This window comes from Carassius auratus, unplaced genomic scaffold, assembly GCF_003368295.1.
Source record: "Carassius auratus strain Wakin unplaced genomic scaffold, ASM336829v1 scaf_tig00035541, whole genome shotgun sequence".
Lineage (NCBI taxonomy): Eukaryota > Metazoa > Chordata > Actinopteri > Cypriniformes > Cyprinidae > Carassius > Carassius auratus.
This window is the reverse complement of record NW_020526241.1, coordinates 40,884-57,084: the sequence shown is the minus strand read 5'-3', so window position 1 is coordinate 57,084 and position 16,201 is coordinate 40,884. Positions and strand designations below refer to the sequence as shown.

The 16,201-nt window shown below is 35.1% G+C and overlaps 1 protein-coding gene across 6 annotated transcripts in view; it reads right to left on the bottom strand.

Moving 5' to 3' along the window:
• Window positions 1-16,201, bottom strand: part of LOC113082025 (protein sidekick-2) — a 73,622-nt gene that overhangs the window by 19,030 nt on the left and 38,391 nt on the right. For all 6 annotated transcript variants that reach the window (XM_026253939.1, XM_026253942.1, XM_026253943.1 and 3 more), the window contains exons 17-35: window positions 15,084-15,199; window positions 12,898-13,093; window positions 12,615-12,713; window positions 11,754-11,945; window positions 10,565-10,686; window positions 10,366-10,475; window positions 9,374-9,524; window positions 9,042-9,279; window positions 7,356-7,471; window positions 6,940-7,129; window positions 6,728-6,826; window positions 5,743-5,937; window positions 4,577-4,778; window positions 4,270-4,373; window positions 2,801-2,871; window positions 2,160-2,295; window positions 1,435-1,491; window positions 856-957; window positions 651-766 (exon numbers count right to left, since the gene is read on the bottom strand). In XM_026253939.1, the coding sequence (XP_026109724.1) occupies window positions 651-766; window positions 856-957; window positions 1,435-1,491; window positions 2,160-2,295; window positions 2,801-2,871; window positions 4,270-4,373; window positions 4,577-4,778; window positions 5,743-5,937; window positions 6,728-6,826; window positions 6,940-7,129; window positions 7,356-7,471; window positions 9,042-9,279; window positions 9,374-9,524; window positions 10,366-10,475; window positions 10,565-10,686; window positions 11,754-11,945; window positions 12,615-12,713; window positions 12,898-13,093; window positions 15,084-15,199 (2,612 nt within the window). The remainder of the gene's footprint in view (window positions 1-650; window positions 767-855; window positions 958-1,434; window positions 1,492-2,159; window positions 2,296-2,800; window positions 2,872-4,269; window positions 4,374-4,576; window positions 4,779-5,742; window positions 5,938-6,727; window positions 6,827-6,939; window positions 7,130-7,355; window positions 7,472-9,041; window positions 9,280-9,373; window positions 9,525-10,365; window positions 10,476-10,564; window positions 10,687-11,753; window positions 11,946-12,614; window positions 12,714-12,897; window positions 13,094-15,083; window positions 15,200-16,201) is intronic.

Below are 16,201 nucleotides of genomic sequence, written 5' to 3'. Positions count from 1 at the left end.
CATTTTTGACCTTTACATACAGCTTTTAGTGTTTTGCAGGTGTGTCAAGCCCAGACATTTTTAACTTATGAAAATCCATTATAAAAAAAAATAAAATAGCACGTTGTTTTTGTGAAAAGTGGGTTCATCCCATAGGTGTAATGGTTTTTATACTGTACAAATTGTATATTCTATGGCCCTACACCAACCCTACACCCTACACCTAACCCTAACCCTCACAGGAAACTTTGTGCATTTTTACTTTCTCAAAAAAACTCATTCTGTCTGATTTATAAGCGTTTTTAAAAATGGGGACATGGGTTATGTCCTCATAAGTCACCCTCTCCTTGTAATACCCGTATCATACCCATGTCATTATACAAAGTTTTGTCCTGATATGTCACAAAAACAAGAGCACACACACACACACACACGCGCACACACACACACACACACATATATATATATATATATATATATATACATATATATATATATATATATATATATTACTGACAGCAATTTCTCCACATGTAAATAGTATACTGTCTAAATAAGTAAAAAAAAAAAAAAAAACAATAGTCATAGGAGGTCAACAGACAACCATCATGCAGAAAATATCCATGAGAGTCACACTAAAAGCATTTTCCACATAGTCTTCAGAGTCTGACCTTATAACCCTGAATATCTCCATTCTGAGTCTCCAGCGGAGGCGGGTCCCACGTTACATCAAATTGCGTGGCAGTAGCTGATTGGATGACCACATTTTGAGGCGGGGCAGTGGGAACTGTGAGGGAGAGCCAATGTGAGGTGAGGTTTTGCTCCTTTTTGTTTGTAAGCCAAGAAAAACTTTATAAAGATTATAAAGGTTTTAACCTGCTTCACCAACAAAGACTTCCTGTGGTGAGCTAGTTGGTCCCTCACCAACGGCGTTATAGACACTCATTCTGATTTCATAGCGCTTGTGTTTCGTAAGATCTACAGAAGAGCAAATATCACACATGGTAGGTTTTTAATGCATGGTTGGCACTCTACACCAAGTTTAATAAAAAAAAAGAAAACTAAACTAAACTAAAACAGACAATGTGATTCACATCATATCAATTGTTCTGATTTCTCATCCATCTTTGTTTCATTAACTTTGACTCAGACTTTCTCTGAAAACCGTGTCAGCTCCCATCCTGAAAGATGAGTCAGTCTGCTTATCTGAACTCGATTTACACACTGCTCTTCCAGCAGAGAGAAACCAGATCCAGCTCTTAAATTCATTACCACTCCAGACGTGAGGTGAGAATAGGACCACTGACAGCAGCCAGCCTAAACATCTAGACTGCATATTCTCAAGCCTTAAGTAAGACTTGACATGTACTAGATCAGACACAATCATACATCAGCTTTATGGACTGGGCAAGAGAATCAGCAAAAAATAGAGAGAAGAAACAGCAAGTGACTTACTGTCCAGCTCATACTGAGTGAGGGAGGGGTCACTGAGGTTCTGTACGCTGTATGGAGCTGCAGAAGAAGAAGAGGAGGACATTAGCAAAGGAGATATGATCAGAAAAATAAGAAGAGTCAGAAACTAGTTTAAATATTTAATTTAAGTTGGTTTACAAAAATAATACTTTTGAACTAACAGGCAATTAATGAAGGTATTTTATTCTTGAATGAATATTTTCTATTTTAACTTTGAATCATATTAATATTAATGAACTGATTAATTGACAATGCATTTATTACTTTTGCATGAATTATTATTATTATTTTTTTCAGATATATTTCATGTTTTGGGCTGTGAATCAATGAAAATATCAGTTAATGTAAAAAAATAATGGGAGCGAGATATTATCTTAAATATTTTCAAAAAGTTAAATATAAATTTAAGCTTAGTTTACTAAAATGATAAACTAACAAGCCATTAATGAGCTTATTGAAATTGATTAAGACTAATATCAATTACCTGATTGATTTTTTTCTTATATTTATGATTTGGTCTATGAATCAATTAAAACATTAGTCATTATAAAATACAAATAATTTTGAATATTAAACTTAAAATAATGACAAAAATGTTGGGTGCAAAAACAAATAAATCAAATTGAGAGATGTATTCTTTATTTTTGCGTCATGTCTCGTTTACGGTACACATTGAGAGACACTCTGCTCGTGATACGTCTGCTTACATGTGAGTTCTGCCCAGCTGGATGAAGGGCTGCTGATGGCATGAGCGCTGAAACTTCGGAGCCGATCGTAAAGCAACTCCCGATATCGGATTCGGAAGCCCAATAGGATCCCGTTAATCTTCTCCTCAGGAGGGGGCTAAGGACGACAGGACATGCTGAGTGAATGTCACCACACAGTAACATCAAACAGAATAGCTCCTTCTGCTATTGGTTAGAAAAAAAAAACAGTCCCACCCCCTTTAAGCATTTGCCTTATATCTACTATTATATCTACTGTAAATAAAGGTTGTGTAAACAAGTATGCTGCTAATCGCCAGAGGGTAGACATCTGTACTCTGGATAAATGCAAGAATAAACCAGACTTTTGTTAATTCTGATCTCAGTTTTAATGAGCAAATCAGAAAAATCCCCCTGATAAAGCGTGCATGAACTAGATCTGGGATAGAAACCAGTCCACTCACCTTTTTGTGAACCAGAAACCTACAGCTTTTCAAACCAGCCCTCTTTGAAACTGTAATTTCGGGGTGACTTTGATAATATGTGTTTAAGATACATACTCTGCCCTCCTGCTCTGTTATTACAAACCGCTGATGGAAAAGCACGGCTGGTGTGGCTGTGAGGGAAATGTCCCGCCCACCTACCTGCCAGCAAATCAGCACGGAGGTCGTGGTGTGTGGCGTGACAGTCAGGATTGTGGGAGATTCGTCAGGAGCTGGAGAGAGAGAGCGATACACTTAAATTCAGAAGGTCTGAAAGACAATTGTGTACCTGACATCCATGTGAATGATTTGCTGCATCAGCTACAATGTCTTACGCTACATAAACACTGCATTGCTAAACATGCCAAGCCTGTCTTTAAGCCTGATTTATAGTGTTGGGCATTATGCACGGCCCGTCTCACTTCACTGAAGTTGCTTCAAAGCAACCAGAGATACTATATTACCTCACTTATTCTACTGCCTCACACAATAGCATCACCTGGACTCACAATAAGTGCTTGGCTGCTTGAATGACTGTAAAGCCAAGTTCTCATAATACAAACTGAAGAGCATCTGTGTGCCACATAATGGACAGAATGATTCGACTGTACATATTCAGAGACACGCAGAAGGCAGGACCATGTAGGGAATAATATGTGCTTAATGGCTCTGTTCCAAAACCCAGTGAGCTGCAACACTGTCCATACAGGAAAATACAAGTCTCTTATGCTCATCAAGGCTGCATTAATTTGATCAACAAATACAGTAAAAACAGTAATATTGTGAAATATTACAATAAAAAAATTAATAATCCTTTATTTTACAACGTATTTTACTGCTGCGATGGCAAAGCATCACATGACCCTTCAGAAATCATACTAATATGCTGATTTGGAGCTTAAAACATTAATTATTATGATTTGGTTCATTTTCTGTTTAATGCATTTTAAATAAAAGCATTAATTTATTTATCTCTCTCTCTCAAAATACAAAGAAAAAAAAAAACCTTACTGATACACACAAATATTAGGTGAAATAATCCACTTACATTATACTGAACTATTTATATCTATATTTTGGAAAGATAGGGGTGTCTTACCCCACAAACAAGACTTTTTAGCCTCAAATTACCGTATTTTTCGGATTATAAGTCGCACCTGAGTATAAGTCGCATCAGTCCAAAAATACGTCACGATGAGGAAAAAAACATATAAGTAGCCACATTTATTTAGAACCAAGCACCAAGAGAAAACATTACCGTCTCCAGCCGCGAGACGGCGCTCTATGTCTTCAGTATAGACTACAGGAGCACTGAGTAACACAGAGCGCCCTCTCGCGGCTGTAGATGGTAATGTTTTCTCTTGGTTCATGTCTCTTAGTTCATTTCTCTCGGTTCATGTCAAATTAATTTTGATAAATAAGTCGCACCTGACTATAAGTCGCAGGACCAGCCGAACTATGAAAAAAAAGTGCGACTTATAGTCCGGAAAACACGGTAAATAAAACACGAATTTATTACAGTGTGCCAGAGGAACCAAATGCACTGCTAAGTGTATGTTGCAAACAGCATAAAACACTGACAAAGAGTACAAGAGAAGCGGAAAGAAGAAGGAAGGGTTAAATGTTCTAACCGTCCTGTAGTGTTGTAATGGCTTCACTCTCTTCACTGTAGTCACTGTCTCCAATATCATTAGTGGCCTTCACTCTGAACTGATAGGACGTGAAAGGCTTCAGTCTGAAATAAAAATCACACACACAAGTCAAAACACAGGCCTCTGCTCAGAATATGCTTTGCGTGAAGCCAGTATAAAGTTACAGTGACTAACAAAGTAACGTCACTTGTTAATGTCAAATCTGTGCTGTGAAGAACTGTGATTTATGCACGAAGGACTTTTGAATCAAACCACACTAAAACTTCCCAGCAGATGTCTTTTGTACCTGTCGACAATGTAGGAGCTGGACTCGTGGCTAACAGACGCAGAATGAACGGTCCAGTTCTTCTCAGGCAGCTCTCTGACTTGAACCGTGTAATACCGGACCGGAGATAAACCATCACTGCCAGGTTCCCACGACAACAGCACGCTGCGTGCCAGGACGTTTTCCTGTGGGACTGCGGGACGGCTGGTGGGTTGTGGTCGAGCTGGGGGTCAAAGGTCAAGCATAAGCACACTTAAAATCTTAAAGCCAATAATCAAACACATTCCTATCATGTTTGTGACCCATTTGTGTAGCGTCGATCATTTATTTGAACAGTTGATATAAACGATTCACAGAAGGCACAATGTTTAAACCTTTTTAACTCTATACTATTACGACTTATCTTGTTTTATAAACTGCATTGAATCTGATATCATCTCAAAGCTGTATTCAAATGTTTGTGTTTGTCCCCGTACCCTGATACTAGTAATAGCACATGGCAAATTAAATAGCTTCTATTTAGTTTTAATATATTGAAGCTAATTTAGTTGAGCTACTTTTGGTTAGCTTTTAGTTACTTTTTCAAATAGCAACTTAATTATGTAGCAACTTTAACTTCTATCTAAATTATCATCCCAAATCTTTTTTTTTCCCTGTGTGCAGTCATACAATATTATCACTGCTTCACTGCACACTAATAACCCTGCAGAACATGGTTAACATTTTAAAATATACATTAGACTACAGAGAATTTATGACTCTAATATGACATTACATAAGAACACTTTACGAGTCAAAACCTCTGATCTCTACGTTGGATCAGTGAACTGCAAAAATAATCCGAAGTTCTGATTATAATGCTTTGTAAGAAGAATGTGCCTTTGCTCGAGTGGAAGTCAGTGCAGTGAAACTTTTGCCAAGCGTCTCAAACCACACCAAAGCGGGTCTGGGTAAAATGGATAGATTTGTTTAGGACTTGACCTCAGCGGACCGTAGACATCTCCGTTCAGAGACATGGACACACAAACACTTTAAATCTGATTACATGAACCTAAGACAGTACGATAATATGCATATGGACGTTTTCTGTTTAATTTGAACCATTTATAATTAATTTCTTTCTTAATATCAGACACACTGCTCAGTTTGAGGTCATCTTGCTGATGTGTGATGACACTATGCATTACCTCTCTTTTCGGTGGTGACCACCAAAGCCTCCGCTGCCTCTCCCCAACCCTTGCGTGTCTGCGCTCTGATACGAAACACGTACACGGATTCCGGCCTCAGTCCGGTGACGGTATACTGCCTTGCACTGGAGTTCAAGACGTCAAATGTGGCTGTGTTGCTATTGGTGGAGTTCAGGCGGTATGTGATCTGATAGGCTGTAGAGGGAACCGATGACATCACAGAGGTCAGGACTGAACAAACTATGCTATTCCTTGCATGCAATTGAGGAAATGTAACACGTTTGCCTTGTTTCTTGATGAGAGGAAATGCAAGCTAATGAGCTAAAGCAAAATAAAGAGTGATTTCATTAACAATGGGGCCTCTTAAGAGTAAGAGTATATTGCTTGGAGTCAGTAAGATTTTTTTTTTAAGGAAAAATAAAACTTGTATTCAGCTATGATGCATTAAATTGATTAAAAGTGACAAATAACATTTATAATGTTACAAAATATTACTATTTCAAATAAATGCTGTTCTTTGAAATTTTAGAAATTAAACATATTACAGTTTTAACAAAAATATTAAGCAGCACATCACTTTTCAAGAAAATAATTTTATAATTAACACAATTTTAAAATGAATTAAAATAGAAGACATCTGTTTTAATTTGTAATAATATTTCACAATTAACTGTTTTAAGTGTAAAAAAAAAATTCAAATAAATGCAGCATTGGTAAACATACAGTAATAGAAAATCATACCGACTCCAAAATTTGAAAGGTAGTTTAAATATGGTTCAAAAATAGGACAGATTATTTTAATGTGATACTCTGTGCTTGTTTTTACATGTTTATGTATATTTGCATGTGTATGAGCTGTTAACAGTCACTGTTGAAAGTGTTCAGGGATGTTTCATCTCTTGATGGTAAAAAGAGGTCATTCAGAAGACAAGCATGTAAGTATAAACACCAGAAGAAAGAAATGCATGCAGACAAACTCTTATACCCAGTATGATGCCGTTGGGCTGGGAAGGTGGCTGCCAAATGAGTCTGACCGACGTGGTCCGGACTTCAGGAAAAAGAATGACGACTGGTGGCCCGGGCACTGAAAATAAGAACATCATAAACTTGTAAAGACATCTGATTATTTAATAATAAGGCAACAGTCTTTTTTGTGTGTGTGTGTGTGTGTGTGTGTGTGTGTATTGTAATTCCCACCATCATCAAGGGTTCGCTCCAGGATTGAAGGAGTGCTGGGTCGTCCATCTCCAATGCGGGTGAAGGCGAGCACCTGGATTTCGTACAGAACATATTTTCCCAGTCCTGTCAGCTGAACACTGTGGCTGGCATTGCCTTCCACTGTCCAGAACTTAAGAGGAGAGTCGGAATCCTTCTCCTTATACACCACCTGAAAATAAAAAAAGAGACATAATAAAATGATTTTGTGTAAGGGAAATAAGCTGTTTCTTTTAAATGTGCGACACTTCCACTTTCAATTGCATGAAAACAAAAGAGAGAAGAAGCTTTGCTCATGTTTTTTTGCAGTCAAGTATTCATTTCATTTGTCATTTTTGCAGCTTAGGTTTAATGAATGTTTTTTGTTTTTGTTTTTTCACTTGAAAGTGCTTACAGACCTTATAGCCCAAGATGAGCCCATTCCGGTCGGGGTCGGGAACTTCAAACCAGCGGACCAGAATGCTGCTGGAGGTAGTGGCAAATGCAGAAACATTTGTGGGGCCACAAGAGGGGACTGCATTAAAACAAAGGCAGACAGATGAATGTGTTAGCTAAAGGCATGTATGGCTAAATTAGTCTTTCAGTAGATAAGTGCATCTAAAAATAAATTATGTCATTGAAAAGGTTCATTACAACTTCCAAGTGGTTTGCTGACTATGATATACTGTGCTTGTTTGGCCAGCCAAATCACCTGACCTAAACCTCACAGAGAATCTATGAGACATTGTGAAGAGGAAGTAACATCTGACAGACAGTACAGAGGAGCTGAAGGCCGCTATCAAAGCAACCTGGGCTTCAATCTGGTTTGCCTTTTAAAATTAAATTACAAAAACTAAAGAACTTTTCCAAGACATTCATTCTTTTTTTATTTTTCATATGCACCTGTACATCTATGCATTCCAAGTCCTTAATGGGGTTGAAATATGTGCCTTATATCTATGTGTGTGTGTGTGTTTGTGTGCTGGGGGAGGATTTAGAGTGTGCTGATAGCCGAACACATTGAAGTCTGAAGTCACGCAGCGAAGTCTGAAAGATACCATAGTTTGACCGTTATTGGGGGAGTAACACAGAGAATCACTCTCCGGCACAAATCCCTGGACACAGAGTGCATGATTGTGGGAATCTGATTGGTTAAAGAAAAAAAAGGGGGAGTTGTGTGTACAGCCCCATGCGTTACCAATTTCCTCAACACCCACTTATTAATCCCAAACCCATTTCCCTGAATTCTGGTAACCATGGAGAAATAGCTGAGCAGAAAGAGAAAAACAGGTGACCCAGAGGAAGTGTGTTTGCTTCTCTCTCATGGCGCAGGAGACATGGAAAGGCTTGCATGTGTGTGCAGATCTGTGCACATTATAGCCTGTTTAAACAGGAAATCATGTGCCCACGTACTATGTATGATGAATGACTTTAGACAGGCCTTAACCTCAACATGTGATCAATGGAAAGTTTTTTCCAAAATGGACAGTTCCTTGAAACTATAAGATAAGAGATATATTTGTGTTGCTTTAGAATGATTTATATGCTATTACATAATTTATTATTATTGAATTATACACACAGACATATTCGTTTTGATTTAATATTTCAGTTGTAGTAATTTGTTATGTGCTTTTATAATTTTATATTATTTTGTATTATTAAGATAGATTTTCTTTTCAGTTCTAGTTTGAATTATTTTAGCATATCAGCTTGCACATATTTTTAATGTCTGAACTAAGTGTTTTATTTCAATTAATTACTTTATCTTTATTGTTACTTACATTATGATACCAAACATGCCTATAATGTTCAATAATAAGACTAATAATACTAATACTAATATATATATATATATATATATATATATATATATATATATATATATATATATATATATATATATATATAAACTCTTATAATAATAATAATAATAATAATAATAATAATAATTATTATTATTATTATTATTATTTTCATGCCCTTATTAAAATAGAGTAAACATAATAATTTGTAAATATTTAAATGTAAAATATGTAGAATATAAAATAAATAAATTATAAACTATAAAAAAAATAAATCCAAGATTACTGGTTTGTCCTTACCGGACTCTCTGGTTCTTCCGCGTACAGGTTGACTCCAGGGACCTGCTCCAATGCCGTTGATGGCCTGAACTCTGACCTCATACTCCATCCACTCCTCCAGGTCCTCGATGGTGAACTCTCTCTCCAGGCGATCTGCAATGACATGCAGCAGGGCTCTGGACTGAGCTCCGATCCTGCTGTACTGCACACGGTAACCCACCGATTCTGGGTTCCCGTTGTACTCCCATTCAGGAAGAGGCTGATCAACAGGCAAAAAAGAGAAAGACTGAGTTTGTGTCACAGTCTCAATGACATACACTGAGTGTGTGTACGGTTTCGATTGTAGAACATACCACCCATCTGAGCCAGAGGCTGGTTTCGCTGGCCGTTCGCAGGGTCACATTTGCAGGAGCCATATCAGGAGGAGCCTGCAGGGTCTGGATCTTTCTGGAAGGCTGGCTGGGTGGACTGGTGCCCACTATGTTCACCTGACGCATACGGAACCTGCAAATCCCATTATAGACTTATTGCAATGGCCTGATTTACATTAACATTGTTATTGTTAACTAAAACTAAATGTAAAACTATTACAAATATTTTTTTCAATAATGGGCATAAAGCCAAAAAAAATATGTAATAAAATATTATATATATATATATATATATATATATATATATATATATATATATATATATATATATATATATATATATATATATAAGAAAATTAAATATAAATATTTTATGAAAAAAGTAATTGAAAATTAAAAATGTTGCCTTGCCAAATAACTGAAATAAATAAGTACCAGCAAAGTAAATAAAGTACCAAATACTCATTAATACTGATATACTGTATGTATTTATTCATTAGTGAAATAAATTAGTACTAAAATCACTAAAACTGAATTAAAAATAAATTAAATCTCTAGAGGAATACTGAAAAGTGCATAACAATTATAAAAGTCCATGGCAAAATTAATAAAACTTAAGTCAATTTAAAAGGATACACACACACACACACACACACACACACACACACACACACACACAATAATTATTAATTGTACTAAATTTAAAATAAAGCCTGAAAATATTAAAGAATCTAATGTAAATATATGAATATATACTATAACAGTAAATAAATTATACTAAAATATCACAAGTGGTCAATCAAGACTGATTACTATTTATAACTATGAATAACCAGTTCTCAAATATGATTTCTCTGTATGATTTGATTTTGTGGAGACCTGTCAGAAATGAATTAACTCTTTTTCACACCTCCTTGAGGCCTTATTTGATCATATATTTATGTAAGTAAAAAATAAATGAATGTATGCGTCACCTATAAAAGGTGTAGGGGTTGAGGCCGGAGACTTCCAGAGAGCGAGCATCAGGCTCGTTGGCCAGCTGATGGACCGTCACCCAGTCCTCATTCTCTCCAATGACACCCACCTGAGAGAGATCCATGCAAAAGAGAGGTTCATTCAAAGATCAGATAAACAATGTTAAAACTTCACCCTCATGAACAACAAGTGGTTCACCTGGGCCTCCACCTGCCAACGAGAAATTGAGGTCTTGCCGTCATATCCTGGCTTGAACTGCAAGTTTACCGATCGAGGGCCAATGTTTGAGATGGCCAAGTTTGAGGGAGGCCCGGGAAGCTCTGTGTTGGGAGAGAGAAAAGTTGGTTTTAGTTTTTAAAACATTATTATTATTTTTATTTAGCACTGAATATATAATATAGCAATATATCCAGAGCAGAACAGACCGTTTCAGGATCCAAACATTAAAGCAAAGTCATATTGTGAAAATGTTTGGCTGTGTTATGGCTCCCCCTTTTGGTAAAATGAGGATTTGTATACAGAGAAATAAATAAACAATGAACGAATGACCGTCCTTACCTGTCAAAGTCTCATTACTTCAGGAATTTTAATTTGTAATTTTTTAATTATTATTTTTTTACAACCAGAGGCTACACAGTATTGTGGAATCTTGGAAAACTTATAGATTTTTACTGTCAGTGACGACAAACTGACCGTTTCACGATGGCTGTGGAATGTGGCATCTGCTATGGTTGCTGTTAAACTACAACTATAGCAAACAGCTCTAAATATACTTTAAAACAGTTTTCCCACAGTTTAATGTCTGACGTGAACGAGAACTTTGGTACAAATCATTCCACACTCACAGCTGTTCCCCAGCTTATTATCAGAAGATGAAATATTCCTCCAATAAAACACTGTGGGTATGTCAGGAAAGCAGCAGGCTCTGCATAACTTTGGGTAATAAGGGTAACATGATGCGATAATATGACCGTACAGGATTCATACATCTTTATACGTCTACATCTCCTTTTGAATGTGTGCGACTCTTACATGGCTCGAGTCGAAGCCACAGAGCGTCTAATGAAGCAATAAATGAGAAACGATCTCTGTCGTGGGAGTCGTAATCTTGACTCCTCCTGTCAGTTATTCTGCGGCTCTGGGCTGCATGTGTTGGTGCTGCATCGGTGCAATAACGAGGGCTCGGATCTTTAACTTTATAACCCTCTGTAGTCCTTTAATGGGAGCTCTAAAACCAGTGGTGGTCTAAAGTTGGTTCAGGGGAACTCGTGGAAAGAATATGTTGTTTTCTCTTCCCCCATTAGACCATGCTTAGCCTTTCCGGTCCGATTTTAATGTTAGGTTTGCCGTTACTGTTTTGACTGGTTTGTGCATGTGTGTGCTTTACCTGGCGGTACTCCTGAAGAGATGGTTGAAGATGACAGCTGACCCTGACCCTTGGAGGTCATTCCAGCCACCTCAATAGTGTAAGTGGTGAGAGCGGTCAGTCCAGTGACTCTGTATTCCAGAGTCACATTAGGCAGGTAGTGTGTGACCCGTGTGTTAGTACGGTTATACTCCTCCCATGATATACGATACCCTAGGAAACAAATATGAAATATAATATAATATAATATAATATAATATAATATAATATAATATAATATAATATAATATAATATAATATAATATAATATTATATATAACATGCATTTTATAAAATGAATCATAAGTAAACTAAATATACTTTATCAATTTCATAGAGTATTAAACTAGGATTCTAGAATTGAAATTATGGAGTAAACTTTTTAAAATATTTTGGGAATAATTATTTTTAATTATACATACTGTTTATTGCAAAATTTTATATATATATATATATATATATATATATATATATATATATATATATATATATATATAGTATAAAATTACAATTCCATTTAAATAAGATGTTTGAAGTTATTACACATATTAATACATTTATGATTTAATAAAAAAAAATAAAACAAGCAAATACATTATACATTAATGATACAAATACATTATACATTTAATATTATATACTGTATAAGATTGATATATGATGTTAAATTATTTTAATAGTAAAAAAAAAAAAAAATATATATATATATATATATATATATATATATATATATATATATATATATATAATAATAATAATTTATATATCAATAATATGATTTTTCACAAGGCATCAATGGAACCTGTATAATTTCCGTAACAGATATCTTTGTTGATAACTCACCAGTCAGAATGCCGTTCTTCTCATTGGGCTCTCTCCAGCTGACTTTGAGAGAAGTGTCTAGAATCTCAGTGAAGCTCAGGTGACCCACAGCACCAGGAGCTGAAAATACAGGCCAGAGGTCAGACTGTGAGACCTTCACAGGTACAGTATACCTGGAGATGTGAGGGTGGTTTCCATTAAAACCAGGGTCAGAGGTCATGCTGCCTCCACTGGTTCTTGAAATTGAAAGCACTGAACATCAACAATAATCATGTAACATGTGTGTGTTGGAACAGGAACTCACTGTCTTCATGAGTGCGCAGTCGTCGTGGAGGACTGCGAGGACCGTCTCCTGGTGTGGTGAAGCAGAGCACAGAGGTGAAGTACTCAGAAAACTTCTTTAAACCGGTGATGTGGCCCACATGCACGCTGTCCTGGAAGTTCGGCCGAACCGTCACTATTGTCGTCTCGTCTTCCTTTCCTGGCTCCCATGCTAACAGCTTAAAAGAGCAAGAGATTAATAAAGTATCCAGTTTGGGATATTTATTTACGTGGACTTTCTTGTTATCTTGTTTCCTTATTGTTTTGAACATTATCTGGCATTCATTCCAGCATGGATCAAAATGGAAAGGACCAATAATAATGTTTTAAATCAAGTATTTTAAGTTGATTATTATTTTCTGGGTCATAACAGTGAAATAATATATATACACTGTAAAAAATGTCTTGTTGTTTTTACAAAAACTTTTTGGCAGCTGTGGTTGCCAGAATAATTTTGTAAAAATACAGAAAACTGTAAACACATTTACGTCAAAAACTGTTAATTTTACAATATAAAGCTGTAATTTACAAACAAGGAAATGTGAATATAAACCAGTAAATTCAACAACACACAAAATTAAATCTGTTTTGTACCTTGAAAATACTGACAACCACCATAATAATAAAGATGGTACTGTATAAGAGAAAGCCACATGAAGTATCAAAGCTCATCACAAGTAGCTTCACCACAAGCAGAAGTATATATTAACATATAGAAGGTGCACATTTATGGAAACACAAAACACCATCATGGTAACACACGTGATACTTAAATAATGCAAAAAACTTTCATTAAGCAACAGAAGATGTAACATAAAGCTCAAATGTACATAACTGATAACAAGAACTATTTAAAAACATGATTATTTAAACAAAATACTTTCAAACGTGGAGTGTCACGCAGGGAATTCTGGGAATATCAGTTTACAGTTTTAGACTGTAAATTATACATTGATTTGTTCTTTTTTTACTTCTAAAAGCTGTATAATTAACAGAATTTTACTGTAAATTTACATTAAATGCTTTGTTAGATCTTTTACAGTTTTTCCCTGTATATAGTACGGGAACTTACTGTTAACCTATTATCAGTTTTTTTCCGTAGCGTTTTTACAAAATTTTACAGTTAAAATTACACTTATTTTTTACAGTGTATATAAATCAAATCAGCATCCTCCAGAATGGAGAAGAGCGATATATCTTCGTCAAAACATGTTTTAATAGCATTTGTAAGCTTATTCTGATGTCTGGGACAAGTAAAATAATAATACACACATACACATATACTGTGCATATATATATATATATATATATATATATATATATATATATATATATATATATATATATATATATATATATATATATATATATATATATATACACACACACACACACACACACACACACACACACACACACACACATGAACAAGGAAAGAAATAAATAAAGAAAGAAAGAAAGAAAGAAAGAAAGAAAGAAAGAAAGAAAGAAAGAAAGAAAGAAAGAGAACAGACTAAATATGACACCATAACATGCATAAAATAGAAATGGTGTAAAAATTGAACAGCACTGACACACATTCCCTAATTTGAATAATGGTGTTCAAATAACACTATCAGAGCGCTAGATTTATTCTCCACTGAGAATGGCTGAACGGTCTCAGATTTCCTCCCTTTTCTCAATACTATTGTGGATTATTTGGCATTTCAGAGTTTATAGACACTTGAAACTCTCCTCTGAGGGCACTAAAGAGGGAATGAGAGTTATAAGCTTATTTTCCAACGAGTCCACAGAGAAAAGAAAAGCCTCCGACAAATATTCTTTCCAATCCCAGCTGTTGTTGTCTGGGACCGATCCTAAACCTGCCTAATAAGCTATTAAGACTAATGTGTCCGGCTGACTGTCTCCATTTTGTAATTGTTCTAAACATTTTTTTTCCACAGACAGTCTGGCTATAAAGAAGCAGAGTGACAGGAGGATCGATTCCGGATCTCTCAGCAAAAACAAATACAAAGGAATGAGAGTAAAGGAGCTGAAAGAGACCTCTGGCTACCCTAGCATGAAATCTCATCATCAAACTCAAAACGCCTAAAAATACAAGCAGCGTTTAATGCATTTTCAGCGGCTCAGGTCTGAGAGCAGATGTATTCTCATTCCTTCAGCGTTTACCTTGTAGCCCTGGTTGATGCCGTTGATGAACTGCGGGTTCGGGGCTGTCCAGGTGAAGCGGATTGTGGTGGAGTTGACAGGCTCTGCTTTCACATTGCCTGGAGCGATGGTGGGAACTGGTTGACAGGGAAAATGGAAAATGGAAGACAGAGACGGAAACAAATGAGACTTCTTTTTTTGGTAACCCATTTCGGCTGCTACACTGCAGAAAATTGACGGAGAAGATTCATTAGCTCTGACTTTGCAAATGATAGATTTATAACTAAGCAGTGGTATTTTAAAGGAATAATTACTCAACTATGCCTCATAATATACTAAAACACGTAGATTGTAATTTTCCATGGAAAACAATTTTTAAGTATTTTTAAATGGCTCTTTACTCAACGAAAGGTCACAGTGACCTCAAACTTTAATTTTCAGTAAATAACAATTCAAATTTTGGTCTGCAACACAAAACTTAGAATTTAGTGCACAAATTGCATAAAGTACTTTTTTGTACTTTTTGAAACCAACATTTCATGGAAAGGAGTTGAGAGAAGACTTTCCAGAAAGATCTATTCGTGACATACGTTTAAAATTATGTAATTTATTAACAATTATTAGTAAATATTTGTATTATCCCATTTTCATAAATCATAAAAAAAGCAGTAAATACACAAATAAATGATCAAAAATCAAACATACGTTAGGTCTGTAAGATTTGTTTGGTGTTCGTCAAAGTATCTTGTGTTCAGCTAGACTACATATATTTAATCAACAATACATTAAAACAATAATATTGTAAAACTTCTGTATAATTAAAAAATATTGTCTTCTATTTTAATATATATATATATATATATATATATATATATATATATATATATATATATATATTAAAATAGAAGACAATATATATATATATATATATATATATATATATATATATATATATATATATATATATATATATATATATATATATATATATATATATATATATATATATATATATATATATATTTATTTTTTATTTTTTTTTATGTAATTTATTTCTGTGAGCCATTTTTTTCAGGGTTTTTTTTTTTTTTTTGTAAGCCATTTTAATTCTAATATGTTAATATGATCTGGTACTTATT